Below are 17,808 nucleotides of genomic sequence, written 5' to 3' on the forward strand. Positions count from 1 at the left end.
TGTGAGCTAGCTCACACTAACTCAGCTTAGAGGGAACACTGATCCCAACCAAAATACATGCAGTAATGTGGCAAAAAACCCCAACACTCTCTTGGAGAGATCCATTATATGCATTTTTCACTACCACAATGGAGTATGCCTTAATGATTTCTTCAGCAGTGTGGCTTCAAAGGGCTTGGACAAATACACACCATTAATATCCTGTCATAACAAACCTGGTGTCACCTAGAAATGCTCATTTCTAGAAAGTTATTCAACACTCCATAGTTGAAATATACTGTAAACAATAATTGAAGAGTGAGTTTAAGTGTACTTGTTTACTGGCACAATTTGAATATTTGATGATATGCCGTCTCACTCAGTAAGCACATTTAGGCTAAAGATCTGATATTTCAAGGCACTTATGGACGCTCCATGACTCCATGAAAACCAGGACAAATCAGAAGTGACAGTTAAACAGCATATAATATAAAAATATCCTTTTGTTTACAATTTACAAAATGTATTACAATTGTCATCTCTGCTGTCTTGTAGTTCTGGATGTGCACCCAGCACTTAAAAAAACAAAAAAACAAAACCAGAGCTATTTACTAACAGTAGGGCAAATAATTTACAAAGGTACACAAAAATTTAGATCATGCAGAGACTTCTTACACCTTCAATTAATACTTTATGATTGCAGCTATAATACCTGCCTGCCCTGTTCATATACAAAATAAAGTGTGCATGGTAATCAAACATCAGCAAAAAGTCTTCCATAAACTCAGTAAGATTTCACTATATTAATATGTCTATAAACAGTGTGTAACAAGGTTAAAAGGACATTAAGGCAATAATACTTGAAGTAACAAAATAAACCTTATGTAATACTTGCTACTAAGTGTAATAAGGCAGGTTGATGGCCCCAAGTTAGATTGCAATACTAGAATCCACTGTTACGAATACTTAAGGTTTGTGTGGATGTGCAGCTACAGATTACCATTGCGTAGTTGTGTCTACACTGTGTTAGTCCCTCCTCCCCCACCCCAAAAATAAAGAATGGGATACTAGTGATCTAGTTCAGTGGCACTTGAGTATTCCAGTATAAAATTCAGTAACTGTCCATTAATTCTTGCATCATGTCCATTCTGAAGGTGGCTCTCTTGGTCCTTTTGGTTTTCCACAGCGGTTTCCAAAACCTAAGAAGATTTAAATGATATTTTTGTAAAGCAGATTTACAGAAGAATTCAAAATACTTTCTTAAAGCCCCTCAAATAAGTTCATTGAACACAGACAGACTCTTTTCAAAGTGGTAGCTAGCATTAGATGTACAGTTCTCAAAACAGAAAAAAAGATGCTGTGATCTTGAGTCTATGATGTTTCAACTACAAACAAAACAAAGCAAGAAAGGATCAAAGAAATAGGAGAAGCCCCACCCCTCTCATACAATCATGGAAACAGTACATTCTACTTTCTTTAAACTTCATTTATTCCTTACAATTAGGGTAATTTTGTAGTTGCAACAAATGTCTATTCAGTGTTTATTAAGCTCTTCAGGGTGTATATTTGATGTTATTTTCCTTGCTGAACCATTATGGTTCAGCTATAACTATGCATCTAGGCAAATTTTTCAGCAACACGTATGTTAAAAACAGGTTGCTTTCCTGTAACTGATGATCTTCGAGTGGTCAGCTGTGCAATCACACACTTGGGTTTTGGGCCCTGCACGAATCCAACCTTGGAGAACTTCAAAAGCAGCGTCAGCGTTTTTTTGGTGGGCTTTTCCTCAGCCCTGGGGAGGAGGCAGTGAGTTGCATGCCTAGGGCTGAGGGGACGCTCCGCCCCTGCTCAGTTTCTTTCAGCCGCCTCTGTAGGTAAGTAACGAACGAGCCAGCAGTGGGGAAGGCTGGGTGGGTTGTGTGTGACTGCGCAGGTGACCACTCGAATATCATCAGTTACAGGTAAGCAACCTGTTCATCTTCTTTGTGGTCCCTGTGCAGTCGCTGTATGGGAAAATCTGGATGGAATGCTGATGCAGAGCTGCGGCCACGATGGCCATACACTTCATGAACACCCTTCGGTGTGGTTGAGAGGCCGAAGGGGAGGACCTGGTATTGGCAACTACTGGGTCCGACTGTGAAGGGAAGGTATCGATGATGGTGTGAGGAAATGGAGATGTGGAAATAAGCAACACTAGCCATGAATCTCTCAGTAGAAGCTGCAGAATTGTTTGCAGGGTAATCATCCAGAACTTCCTGGGTTTGATCTAGCAGTTCAATCCTCGTAGGCCCATGTTGAGGCGTTTGCCCCCATCTCGCTTGGGGACGATGAAGAACCATGAGTAGAAGCCTTTTCTCTGTTGGGATGGAAGTACTGGTTCTATGGCTCCTTTGGATAACAATGCAAGTACTTTTTCGGATGCATTGTCAGGAGTTTAGAATCAGTAGGCTGAATTTTGTAGAGGGACTTTAAGCAACGTGGAGTCAAAGGGATGGACACCAGTTTGTCCCATGTCTCTGCGTGTGGCTAAGTGGACTGGTAACATTAGTAGTAAGGATGCAGATAGAAGGTCAGACTGGACCAGCTGGTACACCAAGTCTGTCACCTAAGGGGCATTAGTGTGCATTGAGATGCTGAGAGCTTCTGCAATCCTGATGATGAGCTCCAGGTAGATCTTAGCATCTTCTGATGGTGAGAGGGTGCCTGGTGGGGTGACATCTGGGGTATGGTCTGTCTGCATGCCATCTGGTTCAGAGTCAGATGCTGAAGAGCCTGATGCGGAATGCACTGGAGACTTCAAGGGTTGTCAAGTAAATAAGTTGGCTGACATGTAAAGAGGGGGTCATCCTTGGAGGAGTCCTGAAAGGTGTCTGGCTTTGAAGGTGCTCCCAATGCAGCAGGAATCTTAGGAGGCTGTTGGGGTACAGGAACCAGAGGAGCAGTGCAGGCAGCCACTGCAGCTTTAAACACCTGAAGCGGAGACTGGAGATAGGTGTCTAAATATTGAGCACAGCAATCTTCTTTAGATGGTAATCGTGAGTGATGGCAGTGATGGTGTCAATGGTCATAGTATCTGGGAGAAGGAAATTGAGAGCTAGAGGACCTTGAATGGCAGTGATGAGAACAGCATCACTGCCTGGAGCAGGAGTGAGAACGACCATGACAGGAATATGAAAAGCATGATCGGCTTCTAGACTGGGTACACTGGCGTCTAGAGCAGAATCGACTTTGAGCATGGGAACAGCTGCCTTGATGTCAAGAATGAGACGACATAGGCTAATCCTGTTGCAGTCGAGGCAGAGGTTGAGGGAGGAGATGTGGCGGCTGGACGTCTTTGAACCAGTTGGCACGGTCTGTAGTGAGATCTGAGACCAGGCTAGACAAGCCACATTGGGTTTCAGACGAAACTGTCTGGGAGTGGAGAGCTTTCTCCGCGGCGACGGCAGCAGACATAGGTGCTTCTGTCTCCAAGAGATCGGTGTCAGGGATGACTATAATGGCAGAAGTATCTGGATTGATGGCGGTCAAGGTCAAGGTGGAGAGCAAAGACGATAAAGTCTGATGTTCGGTAACCAAAACGGAAGTCGAAGCCAAGGCAGATGCCATAGTTGGAATGGACAGCAGAGATGTCAATTCCGAGGTGAATGGAGCTGAGGCCGTCAATGGCTGTTGCAAGGGTCGATAGTAGCAGACATCGAGTGTTGCTGTGCACAATGGCTTCAAGTCGAGGGCTGTTGAGTCAGTGTTGGCGGGCCCAAGGCCTTATTGATGTCAGCCAACATAGTTGGTCAATGTTTTCTCTCTTTGCGGCCTTATGCTTTTTCTTTTGGGAAGCTGCCGATGGAGCTGAATCTCCCTGCTCTTTTTGGGGGGAAGTGATGTTTGCTTGGATGGCTCAGAGTGCGGCAAAAGAGAAGTTTCAAGGAGATGACTTCGGAGAAGGGCCGTGCGGTTTTTCTGGGTCTGTTTCCTGAAGCCTCGGCAGTGCACACAGTGTTCAACATTGTGGCCTTTCCCCAGACAAAATAAACAAAATGAGTGCCCATCCATAGAAGGGAGCTTAGCTCGGCACTTTAAGCAACTTTTGAAAAAAGTGATGGTCCCTTTTTTGTCTACCAGATCGGGAAAGGGAGTAACAAAAAGCTGAAGGGAACAACTCACAGAGGGTCTTTTTTTGTTTGTTTTTTTAGATGAAGGCAAAGATGAAGACAAAGACGCTGAAGGCAAATAGAAGCAGAGATGCTGAAAAAGTTGGGAGCGAGAGTGCACGAGGTCCATACAGGGAGGCAGCAAAAAGAAACTGAGTGGGGCGGAGCTTCCCCTCAGCCCTAGGCATGCGCACTCGCTGCCTTCTCCCCAGGGCTGAGGGAAAGCTCGCCAAAAAACTGCTGACACTGCTTTTGAAGTTCTCAGAGGTCAAATTCATGCAGGGCCCGAAACCCAAGTGTGGGACTGTACAGGGACCACGAAGAAGATCTTAAGCTTTACCTCAAAGTAATGCCATTTATACAAATTCTGTGCTACAATTACCAGCAATGAATTCTCACTTCCATTTGACTACTGTAAGAGGCAGAGGTACCTTCAAGTAAAACTGTAGTTTCTTCCTAGTGCATTAACCAAGGGGGGAAATCATTGTAAAGATTTACGCATCGGATGCTATGTATTCATTTTATCAAGTGATCAAATCCACGCAGTAAGAATGACAGATTACCAATTGCTGTAGTTTCAGCTGGAACTTCTGAAGCAGGGTCTCTTCTAACTACAAGACTGGAGAGATGAGGCTGAGGTATTCTGTCAGTTTGTGATGAGTCTTCCATTTCAGGATGATCTGCAAAAGGGGCTCAGTGATGCAAAAAGTCAAGAGCTTTACAACTTGCTGAATTGGATCCAAACTAAATTATTCATAAGTTGAAATTGGACCTTTCCTGCCTTCTTCCCCCCTCCCTCCCCCCCCATCCTCATGAAATGCTGCTCCTGAGGGTAGGAAACCCTGAAGAATGACAGCAGACATCTGTAGCAGGAAGAGGAAATGGATAGAAACTGCAGATTTATTTTGGATCCAATCCCTTTTCTCCAATAGTCAAAACAGCATTTTGTGTAATATCCTGATTTATCCTGTTTTCATTAGTAAAAAAAATTCTTGCACTCCAACAGAAATACAACACAAAGACTTGCTCTACTGTAAACAAAAAGCAACCACACTTGTTTCACTATCAACCTCTGAGAGAGTATTTTAACACATGAATCCCTCCTTTTGAGGACCGGTGCATGCATTTTGAACATGCTGTGATGTCTCAGGTTAGAAAATGACGTGACATCCCTGCACATACACACAGCTGGCAACCATGGACGTCGATCCTTACATTGTCATGGAGAGCTTCTAATAAACTATGAAAAGAAACACACTTGTGGGATGAGTGTGTCGCATGCAGAGAGGCACATGCTAATGTTCCCTTCTGCACAACAAACTTCCAGATCAAGGATCCATTTTAAAAACCTCCATATTCAGCTTTCATTGTAGTGCACAGGTAGACTAGTTCTGCAGCTCTTGGTTTGGTTAGGCATCTGATACAAAAAACTGCTCCCTCCTGCAATCTGACCCTACCATTACCTACCTTGTATCACCTCTACCCACTGGCCCTAGCCAGTGCTATATGGATCTAAATGCCTTGGCCACAGTCAACTCATTAGGAACCATGAACATGTAGATATCATATTTTAACTGCTACAACAACCTGTCTTAAATACTTTGTCTCTTTAAAGAAATGAATCACTTACCAGGCTGTGCAGGGGCAGCTATTTTCAATGCCTGTTAATAAATAATATTGGAAAGGTTGGCTAAAACTACTTGAAGAATGGTCACAGAAGGATAATTACACAAATACTGAAACAAATGTAATTATCATTTCCTGCCAGTGACACTCTAGTCCAGGGGTCCTCAACGTGGCTCCAGTGGCCCCATGGTATCAGCCAAAATCTTCCAGGGGTTTTAGAAAGCAGATGGGTTGCTGCCCAGGTTGGCTTCTAGGTGGCCACTGGAATGTGAAGATTTTTTAAAATGTTGTTTTGGCTGCAGCTGCCATCACAGCCCCTGGATCTTCTCTGTGTGACTGCAGACGTCTGCTGTGTGTCAGCAGGGCTTTTTTTCTGCCAGAGCCACAGGAGTGAAGCTCTGCCTGGACTGGCCAGGGCTCTGGCTGGCCCGACCCAGCATGCGGCAGTCACATGTTCCCAGGCCAGGCGGTGTGGCCTAATATGCAAATGAGCTCCTGCTGGACTTTTTCTACAAAAAAAGCAGTGTGTGTATGCAAGAAAATAATTTAAAACAAAATGTCCATGTTGAAAGGCAGACTATTAAACAGAACATCTGCCTGAAATATTGAAGGGTTACTAGAGTTATGAATACCCTCGCTCCCTGACATTTTGTGGTTGGCTCTGCTACCTGGGGCAGTCATTTTGGAGCTGGTTCCACCTCCTGCAGCTCTGCCCACCACCAGTGTTCCCTCTAACCTGAGTTTGTGTGAGTTAAACTAATTTATGCAGTAGTCAAATTGCTCACTCATAACTTTAATGTCAGTAGTTAATGATGTAGAATTTTTGCTCACAAGACTCCACAGTTTAGAGGGAGCATTACCCACCACCAGTGTCAGAATTTCAAAGGTTCCTGCAGGCTCAGAAAAGTTGGGCACCCCTGCTTGAGTTCAAAGCTAAGCACCAACATCCATACTCAACATTTAAACCAAGAGGCTATTTCAATCACATAGCTATTTTAATCTATTTTCATCCAAATTAATCTGATTATAATGTTGAATACAAGTTTTACTCCCAGTTATTTCTGGCAGGGGTGGGAGGAATCAGCTTCTCGCAAATCACTGTCAACTACTTTCCAATCATGCAATATAGTTTGGTTCAAACACTTCTGCACCACATGCCTAGGAACCAAGAGATGCCAGACACAGGAACTGGTCCAGCACATATTTATTCACCTTTAATCTACTCAAAGTATGACATTAAGGTATATTGTAAGATCAACAATAAAGCTCTGATTTGACACAGCTGTATTTTGTATCAGTAACACATCTAATTTTGACAAGAGACTAAGTTCCAGGTAGAGAACTATGGTGACAGCTATTCTGTCCCAATGTAGGTTTCAGTAACCTATCTGCCAATTGACACTGCCCTTTCCCCCCAAAACAGTAGCCGGATTCATATTTAACACAACAGGATAATTACTAATGTGAAGGCTGTAGTTTTAAGTTTAATTTAATTTAATTATTCCATTTATACCTCGCCCTATCCCGCAAGTGGGCTCAGGGTGGCTTTCAACAATAAACAACATTAAAATGAAAATCACATCAAAATTAAAACATCATAAAAGCAGATATTTTCACATCAGAGGAACAGACAGTTAGCAGTAATTCATATATTGGCAGCAAACCACGCAACAGTATGTAGGCTGGTAGCTGTCAACACAACTTAAGCACTTTGCTGATAAGGTGCTGGGGGAAGTGACGACTTTCAAAGGACACCTGCTGGATCAGTTAAAAGCCTGGTGGAAGAGCTCCGTCTTACAGGCCCTGGGAAACCTATGTAAGTCCTGCAGGGCCCGGATCTCCAGCAGGAGCTCATTCAACCAGGTAGGGGCCCAGACCAAAAAGGTCCTGGCCCTCACTGAAGCTAGTCGGGCATCCTTAGGACCAGGGATCACAAGAAGATGTTGTGTAGTTGACCTCGGAGCCTGGAGGGAGCTCATCTAGGGAGAGGTGTTCCCGAAGATATGCAGGCCCTTAGCAACTACAAGCACTATGAGCTGGGTTCAGAAGGCAGCAAGGAGCCTGGGTAGCTACCACCAAAACTGCAGTAGGCAAATGTTCTTTGCCACTTAATCACAGAATACAGCCATGCTATAAATGGTTACCCTAGAAAATGTTAATGTTTTATCATTTTAAATACTGCCTATTTATATATTTTAACTAGTATATTTTGAACAATGTGCTCCCACTATTGAACTTCCCATACTTACTGTACATTGTGTTGGTTCAGATGTTTTCTGGTCTTGTAAAGAACTCCATTCAGCAGCTTGTAGAAGGATAACAGCTTTGGGCAAGGTTGTGATTAGGGGGGAAAAATTGCAAATATTTTCAGTAAATATGATGTTGTACCCAACATAAGATAAATACAGGAAACACTTTTCTGGAAGACCATCAACATTAGCAGTTGTAACTTTTAGAAATTATATGCCTATACATAGATACTAGGCCTTTAATTTTCCTATCTAAGCATCAGAAAGCCAGTAACTTTAAACTGGAATGGAGATCTGGACAACTTTAAATGCATTTGAATCACAGCCTAAAGCAGTGCATAGCTATGCTGGCCACATTGATATTATGGGAACTCAAACTGCATGTCATCAGGTAATCAAGAAAGTTACAAGGCTGATGTACTTTTTTATTTTTTTAAAGTATTTATAGGCCACCTCTCTTCCAGACAGTTGGGTCCCAATGTGGATAGGGTACATGGTTATTACTTTGGCCTAAGAGTGAACAAATGAATGAACAAAGAACAAGACTTATTGCGTGAACAACAAAATAATGACCAACATGGCACTGTACACATTTAAAATTCCAACATATTTAATGAAAGTCTTGAACACAAATGTGCCAGGTTAAAGTGATACATATTTTAATCCCCAACAACAATATTTACATATATGATATTTCTAAAATATGCTGTTTACACATCTATACAAATCCGTTACACAACAGAGAACCACCAATAGCAATCCAGTATTATACTCTGTTTTTGGATTAACAAAAATATTAAACTCACTCTGATCACTTGCAAGCACAAACGACTCTGGTCTTCTTTCTGAAAGAGGAGAGGAGTCTTCAGTAGCACCAACATCTAAAACCATATAAAATTATCAGTCATGTTAAATCACTATCACAACTCCAACAAAATGATAAGGCATTTCATCATATGCGTCTGGAATGAAATCAAAATTACAATTTATAACAAATGGGTAACTGAATAATCTTTTCAAAGTACAATGCAAGCATTGATATTTTTATTTTACTCTTGGTTTTAAATTCGTTTTACTACATTCTTAAAAAGCCGTGTGTTTAATTGTCAGCCGCATTGGTGGCCCTGATTGGGCAGAAAATAAATTCTGTAAATTAATAAACATTATGACTTTGTAAAAGGGTGTTTTGCACAGCAGCAATATGACTAGCTGCCCGCAAAAATTTGCATATTAAAGGATGCTGTTTCTATAACACCTTCATTTAGTTAAGAGATCAGTAATAAGTGACTGTTTAGAGAAAAGAGAGACTTTCCTCTTCATTTTAAAAATGTGTCTGTGTCTTCCACAAGTGTACTTCTGCTGATGGAAGAGAAAGGAGAGATGATTTCATCCCCTTCCTTTACCCACACAGCTTTCCTTTACATGGATCCCCATGACTCTGGAATAATCTTTTTAGAGGATAAAAGGGACTGCAAGAATAGAGAAGAACATGGGAAGATTCTGCACAACTTTCATAGATGCATGGCTGGTCACCATGCTGCAACCTTGGAGAACAGAAATTGCAATACAGTTGCTAGCAGATCAATACCCTTCATACACACTAAATGCATTCATACTAGTTTAACTGCCATGAACATCTGATCATTCTTAAGGCAGTTCTACAGCTGGAGATTTGATACAAGAAGTAAAACGTCTACAAACCCATTAAATGATTTCATGATAACCAGGCAATCAAAATGTGGCTTCCCAAGTAGTAATTCAACATTTTATCCACCAAGCTGTGTTGGCCCTTGTTTTAATATACAAAACTTAGCTTTAAATACTTTATTTTTCCAAACCAGGAAAAATAAGATAAACATAATATAGGTAAATAATATTGATAAAATCTAGTACAGCTTACCTTTGTTGGCGCTAGAATGCACTGTGATTACAGCATCTTGCCTTGCAATGGACATCGGCAATACTTTCCTAGCTGAAATGTTTTCTGTACAAACAGCTGCAGAAACTGTGGCACTTGCAGTTGAAATATTACACATGCTCTGAGACCTGGCTCCACCAGAGCTCTTTTCATCTGTATCAGAATCATCAGAATGCAGAGGATTTGTAAAACAAAAGGGAGCCCTAACTGAAACCACAGCTGTATGTTGCAGGTTTTGTATTTCATCGGAAGAGGAATCCATGTGAGATTGTGAGTTTGGTACTACTGATAGATTTTTAACACCAGGACATAAAACAGCTGACTGTGGGTCTTCTGGTGTTGATATGGGCTGTACATTTTCAGCCCCTTGTAGCGACCACCTAGCATGTCCCTTCTCCTTGAGAGGCAAACAGTCTGGTCTCTGCACAGCATCAGAACCTATAAGACACTGATGTCCTTCTAGTGAAGATATTACAGCTATATTCAGTAGCTGCATGTTGTCTTCCAAACAAGAGTTTTGCAAAGTATCAACAAATGCATCTCCTGAGCCTTGTTCCTGTGGTTTAAAAGTCTTACCCAGTGTACAAGAAGAGCCACTTTTAATTTTAATTGCATGTCCCCTGTTCAAGAGAGAGTTGCCATCAAAGCTCCTTGGCCCTTCCTGAAGAGGTACCTTTTTAATTTCAAAACTCAAGTTGTGCTCCAGCTTCTTTTCTACACATTCAGAAAGTTCATTCTTCCCTGAATAGTCAGTTTCTTTACAGTAGTTTTCATTCAGATCTGCTGGATGTTCTGAAGAAACAATGTGTAAGATGGGCTTTGGGTGGTATCGATCATTGTCCTGCCATACAGTTGTGACAGTTGGGTAGGCAGAAGGAGGCGATGGAGTTAAAATGGGTGGCACTGGATGAGGCTCAGGAGGTTGCAGAATTTCTTCTTTAACATCTCCTTCTACAAGGCAGCTAAAAGAGATTGTTGTGTAAATTCCCCATAATTGGTGTTTATGCATGCTTATTATGCATGTTACTTAATCAGAGTTAACAGGAGCTAGCAAAGCATTTCTACAGACTTCATTAACTATTAAAATTAGTATTTTACCCATACTACAGTGGTGATGGTCAAGAAGATTCATAATGCAATAAATATGAAGCAAAGGCCGGATATAATTTTGTATATAGCACCAAGAACTCCTATCTTGTACAAATATTTAAGCACAAGAGGTTTGACCAAAAACACTTTAAGGACATGAATAATAAAAAGAGAAATACACACACAAGGAAAGGTATTAAAAGGCTAAACAAAAAGTAGAAAGGAAATGCTACCATAATCTGGCAGTTTATATTCTATAATGAAACATGGAAATTTCAGTTTTAAAAACACTCAGAGGAATCTTGTACTCTCTTGTTGCAGCATGTGGAGGAAAGTGTGAAATAGACATTAAGTTTTAGCTCAGTGCCTGGAAGGTGACAGGGGAGAGACAGTTAAAAAAACTGCATTAGCAGACATAACAATAATAATTAGTACTACTACTATGGTCCATTGTGAAGAAAAATACAGTGGGCTCTAGAAAGAGGCTCTGGTTGAGTGCCCCACCACCCTTGCTGTCCTCCCCCCACCACACACCTCAAGGAGAGCTGATCTCTGCCATCTGGAGAGCAGTTGTAATTCTAAGTGATCTCCAGCCATCACCTGGAGATTAGCAACAATGGTTCCCCTGGGGGAAACAGCATTGTACCTGCCTGAGGTACCACCCCTCCTCATACCCCACTCTCTCCAGACCCCACACCTTAAATCTCCAGTAATTTCCTAACCCTGAGTGGGCAACCCTATCTCCTTCCCTTTATCTGCCCTTCTGACTTCAGCTTAACATTGCCTTCCCCTCCCTGCAACCTCTACATAGGGAAAGTGTGATATTACACTGTGTACACAGTGTGGGGGAAGAAACCAAAGCAGCTTACATCATTCTCCTCTCACAACCCTGTGAGGTGGGTTAGGCTAGAAGCCAGTGAGTGGTCCGAAATCACTCAGCTTTCACAGCAAGAACCTGGGTCTGACAGACCCGCTCTGAAGCCCTAAATCCTATGCCATAGTGGCTGTCATAGGGGGGCTGCTGCTGAACAGTAGCAGTTCAAAAATAGATCAAAGCTCATGGCTATAATTACTGACAAATTGATTGTATTAACCAATGAAGTGATGTAAACTAGACATAAAATCATTAAACATTCACAATGTGCGACACACATATAAACTAATCAAGCACAGTTCATTTTGACCCAGACTCGTCAGTAGTCCGCACTTGGTGGCAGAAAAATCTTCATTCTATCAGAGTTCACTACATTCCAGACAGCATACCCTAGTGGTCTTAATTTTAATATTGATCATTCTGCTTCCTTATAATTGGATATTTTAGAATATCGCTTTAAGAAAGATTGAGCGTTTGGTATTTAATGGAAGTAATAGCTCTCTATACCAAGAGCTGGGGACAGACTGATGAAGTGAATGCGTTGATCCTATGCTAAAAGCTGTAAACTATGGGTGAGTAAAAAGAATTGCAACATGAAAAAAATCACATAAAGGCATGGCTGTGGGTTATGGTTCACTGTTGTTTGCTTTATTTGTATTTATGTAGCTCTGTGAAAAGAAATATTATTTTGAGAAAGAGAGCGAATGACAATTGCGAAACCACCATGAAGGTCTAGATTTGGTGAGTACTCTCATATTTCCTGAAGTTTATTTTTCTCCTGCTGACTTCAGTCTCTTCCCTGCTGTTTTAGAGCCCTATGTGACCGCTAGTAGGAAAATTTGGATAAAAGTTAAAAGCGGGCCACGTGGAACGAGTTCTGTAGCCTTTCAGTTTAAAGAGACAGTGCATCACAGGATTGCGGGAGCTATTACCAGAAGCTATTACTCACGGACTTATTGAGCTGCACTGACTGAAATTTGTTTGTGTTATGACACTTCTTCTATATTCTAATAAGATACTATGTTTATCATATCTAAATATTGTTTATTTCAGTGAGTGCGTGTTTATTGTATTTATGCTGTTGGGGGGGGGGGGCAAAATCCCAGCTCCTTCATCATGCAGTACATCCCTCTTCCTTCAGCTTGCAGTACAATACATTCAAACCTTCATCAACAGCAACCAAAATGTTAAAAGTACATGTTGTACATCACCTAATGCATGGTCATCATAAACTGTCAGCACAAGTTTCAGAATAAGTTAGATCATTCTGAAGCAAAACCAGGCAAGACAAACCAAAGTAACAAGCTACATGAATAGGTGCCACATCATACAATTTCATGGCAAGGCTTGAATTCAGTTTCTGCCACATCTCTAAATTCCAAGTATCTTACAATTTACTAGAAGCAACAACAGGGAGGACTGATACAAGGCAATAAAGAGCTACCACAAATGTATCTTCCACTAAAACCATATCAAAAGTCTTCTGTGTTTAGTAGGGGAAAATAGGAAACAAACACTTCAGCTTGAAGAGGATTACCAGTAGCCGTCAAGACAGACAGCAGGCTGAAGCCATTCTTTAACACATTATTATCTGATTCATTCTGTTGCCAAACTCCAGGAATCCAGGAAAACCTGGAACTGTCCCATTATCATCAGTGTAATATCACATTAAACTCTGGACTGAAGTTTAGCATCCACGTTATTGAGTATCAGACTGTACTCAGTCATGCACAAGAAAAAGCTTCAATTTGATAATTTCATCAGCTGCAAAAGTATACAAATATATCTGTAAATAAGCTCAAAATGACTACAAATTTGTTAAACTTTGTTTTATGCTAATATAGTTTTACAATTTCATGCTTTGAAGGTGGGAGATCTATTTTAAAAATAAGTTAGGAATGCCAATTATGCTAATCAAGTCTTACAGTGCAAATACTAAGGTGGTCTATTCAGAAACCTACTTAGGTTTATTCAGTGGGGCTTACTCCCAGGATTGATCTACGGATGACACCAGGTCATCTGGCTATCGGTATAAAAATGGATCCCACAGGAATATTTCAATGTATTCACAACTGCTAAGAGTTTGACTAGAGCATCTGAATCAAACATTAGATGGATGATTACAGTTGTTTCATGATCAAGCAATAAACTATTGTTATCAAGGTGCTAAAAGAATATCAAGGAACCAAAAACCTGTCAAGTTACAATATCAATTTGGTTGTCCAAATCACTAGAAGAACAGAATATGGAAATACTTGTCCTAACCCCCCCCCCAAAAAAAAATCCAAACCCAGATATTTAGAAATTAAGAAACTGTCTAGAAATCTAAAGCATGCATTCCTAGACATGCGACAACAGATCAAACTGGAAAAAACAATAACAACTCTTTATAAAAGGTTCAACATCCCATGAAATGTTGCTAGGATGAAAACAGAACAATACTACCAATTTTAGCCTACCAATAAATAGTTTGTGTAATGGAAGAGACGCAGATGTTGGAGGGAGGGAGGAAGGAAGGAAAATGGATGAGGGGGAAAGAAAGCAACTTTAACTCTAAATGCCTTCTCCAAGCTGGCTGACAAAGTGGTGGAGTCTTTGAGAGCCATACAATATGTGTGAAAGAGCCACATGTGGCTCCTGAGCCACAGTTTGGCCACCCCTGCTTTAGAAGGTGTGACAACACCTTCCTGGATCTGAATTACTCTATGCCTTGGCAAACATGGGCCAACTTAGACTGATATGGGTGAAGGCAGACTGCCATAATGCCAATTTCACAGAAGGGAAAAACTAAGTTATGTTTGCAATCACTAACTATACAACATGAAGCATACCGCTGAACACAAATTGTTTAACAATTACTGAGCAAAGAGAAAATAAAAGGATCAGGAAATAGAATCCTTTCCCCTTAAACTTATCATTTTGATCTTGGGGGAAAGCCGACAGGAGATGAAATGTCTCTGGTTCGGGAGGACTCGTCTCAAAGAGATGAAGGGTTGGCTGCTATTTTTCTACTATGATGGTGACAAACAGTATGGACTGTCTGCCAGATTCGAGAGGGCAGGAGGGAGGTGGCGGGCCTAGCTTGCCTGGGAAATTATAGATGTTTGTATGCAAATGCTAGAAGTGTCCGAAGTAAAATTGGTAAATTGGAATGTTTAGTGTTGGGAGAAAACATAGACATTGTGGGAATTTCAGAAACTTGGTGGAATGAGGAGAATCAGTGGGACACGGTGATTCCTGGATATAAGTTATATCGGAAGGATAGGGAGGGAAGGGTTGGAGGTGGGGTGGCTCTGTATGTCAGAGAGGATATACGGTCCAGTAAGACTGAGGTCAGAGAATTAGATTCCCTTTTAGAAATGCTTTGGGGCTTGAAATAGAGGGCCCAAAAGGAAATTTAACTATGGGAGTTTGTTATCGCCCACCAAATCAAAAGAGAAAGGACGATTATAATATGATGGAAGGCTTAAAGATAGAGGCTAAACGTAAGAACTATGTCATAATAGGTGATTTTAACTACCCGCAGATTGATTGGGTCAATATGTGTTCTGGTCGAGAGAAAGAGATTGAGTTTCTTGATGCTCTCAATGACTGTGCTATGGAGCAGATGGTCTCAGAACCTACCAGGGGTGGGGCGATCCTGGATTTGGTCCTAAGTAATGCCCAAGACTTGGTGAGAGATGTAAAAGTGATTGCGCCGCTTGGGAGCAGTGACCATAATGTTATTGATTTCACTGTTTGTATAAATAGGGAGTTGTCCAAAAAGACCACCACAACCACGTTTAACTTTAAAAGGGGTAAATTCTCTGAGATGAGGAGGCATGTGAGGAGGAAACTGAAAGGAAAGGTAAATACGGTCAAAACCCTTGGGGAAGCTTGGACACTATTTAAAACTATAATCCTAGAAGCTCAGATAAAATACATACCACAAGTTAGGAAAGGCACAAACAGGTATAAGAAGAGGCCAGCATGGTTAACAAACAAAGTAATGGAAGCTGTAAAAGGTAAGAAGGACTCCTTTAAGCGGTGGAAAACCAGTCCAAGTGAGATTAATAAAAGGGAACACAGGCTGTGGCAAATCAAATGCAAGACTGTGATCAGGCAGGCAAAAAAGGACTATGAGGAGCATACTGCAAAAAACATAAAGACCAACAATAAAAATTTCTTCAAATATATTAGAAGTAGGAAACCAGCCAGGGAAGCAGTGGGGCCCTTGGATGACCATGGGGTAAAAGGATTACTGAAGGAGGATAGGGAAATGGCTGAGAAGCTGAATGCATTTTTTGCCTCCGTCTTCACCGTGGAAGATGAGAAGTGTTTGCCCGCCCCAGAACCACTAATGTTGGAAGGGGTGTTGAAAGACCTGAGTCAGATTGAGGTGACAAAAGAGGAGGTCCTACAACTAATAGACGAATTAAAAACTAATAAGTCACCGGGTCCGGATGGCATACATCCGAGAGTTCTGAAAGAACTCAAAGTTGAACTTGTCTTCTAACAAAAATCTGTAATCTTTCACTGAAATCTGCCTCCGTTCCTGAGGACTGGAAGGTAGCAAATGTCACCCCCATCTTTAAAAAGGGTTCCAGAGGAGATCGGGGAAATTACAGGCCAGTCAGTTTGACTTCAATACCGGGAAAGTTGGTAGAAACCATTATCAAGGACAGAATGAGTAGGCACACTGATGAACACGGGTTATTGAGGAAGACTCAGCATGGGTTCTATAGGGGAAGATCTTGCCTCACTAGCCTGCTACATTTCTTTGAGGGGGTGAAGAAACATGTGGACAAAGGAGACCCGATAGATGTTGTTTACCTTGACTTCCAGAAAGCTTTTGATAAAGTTCCTCATCAAAGGCTCCTTAGAAAGCTTGAGAGTCATGGAATAAAAGGACAGGTCCTCTTGTGGATCAAAAACTGGCTGAGTAATAGGAAGCAGAGAGTGAGTATAAATGGGCAGTCTTCGCAGTGGAGGACGGTAAGCAGTGGGGTGCCGCAGGGCTCGGTACTGGGTCCCATGCTCTTTAACTTGTTCATAAATGATTTAGAGTTGGGAGTGAGCAGTGAAGTGGCCAAATTTGCGGATGACACTAAATTGTTCAGGGTGGTGAGAACCAGAGAGGATTGTGAGGAACTCCAAAGGGATCTGCTGAAGCTGGGTGAGTGGACATCAACGTGGCAGATGCAGTTCAATGTGGCCAAGTGCAAAGTAATGCACATTGGGGCCAAGAATCCCAACTACAAATACAAGTTGATGGGGTGTGAACTGGCAGAGACTGACCATGAGAGAGATCTTGGGGTCGTGGTAGATAATTCACTGAAAATGTCAAGACAGTGTGCGTTTGCAATAAAAAAGGCCAACGCCATGCTGGGAATGATTAGGAAGGGAATTGAAAACAAATCAGCCAGTATCATAATACCCCTGTATAAATCGATGGTGCGGTCTCATTTGGAGTACTGTGTGCAGTTCTGGTCGTCGCACCTCAAAAAGGATATTATAGCACTGGAGAAAGTGCAGAAAAGGGCAACTAGAATGATTAAAGGGCTGGAACACTTTCCCTAAGAAGAAAGGTTGAAACGCTTAGGGCTCTTTAGCTTGGAGAAACGTCGACTGCGGGGTGACATGATAGAGGTTTACAAGATAATGCATGGGATGGAGAAAGTAGAGAAAGAAGTACTTTTCTCCCTTTCTCACAATACAAGAACTCGTGGGCACTCGATGAAATTGCTGAGCAGACAGGTTAAAACGGATAAAAGGAAGTACTTCTTCACCCAAAGGGTGATTAACATGTGGAATTCACTGCCACAGGAGGTGGTGGCGGCCACAAGCATAGCCACCTTCAAGAAGGGGTTAGATAAAAATATGGAGCAGAGGTCCATCAGTGGCTATTAGCGTGTGTGTGTGTGTGTCTGTGTCTGTGTGTGTGCC

General features: G+C 41.7%; 1 protein-coding gene across 1 annotated transcript in view; it reads right to left on the reverse strand.

Moving 5' to 3' along the window:
* Window positions 1–446: 446 nt before the first annotated feature.
* The window catches only part of PTPN12 (protein tyrosine phosphatase non-receptor type 12), a 142,096-nt gene continuing 124,734 nt past the window's right edge, over window positions 447–17,808 (reverse strand). Inside the window, exons 13-18 of the mRNA XM_060244687.1 lie at window positions 9,903–10,882; window positions 8,809–8,883; window positions 8,003–8,076; window positions 5,758–5,788; window positions 4,691–4,807; window positions 447–1,178 (exon numbers count right to left, since the gene is read on the reverse strand). Of these exons, the coding sequence (XP_060100670.1) occupies window positions 1,117–1,178; window positions 4,691–4,807; window positions 5,758–5,788; window positions 8,003–8,076; window positions 8,809–8,883; window positions 9,903–10,882 (1,339 nt within the window). The 3' untranslated portion in view covers window positions 447–1,116. The remainder of the gene's footprint in view (window positions 1,179–4,690; window positions 4,808–5,757; window positions 5,789–8,002; window positions 8,077–8,808; window positions 8,884–9,902; window positions 10,883–17,808) is intronic.

The sequence above is a fragment of the Heteronotia binoei genome, chromosome 8, assembly GCF_032191835.1.
Source record: "Heteronotia binoei isolate CCM8104 ecotype False Entrance Well chromosome 8, APGP_CSIRO_Hbin_v1, whole genome shotgun sequence".
NCBI classification, from domain to species: domain Eukaryota; kingdom Metazoa; phylum Chordata; class Lepidosauria; order Squamata; family Gekkonidae; genus Heteronotia; species Heteronotia binoei.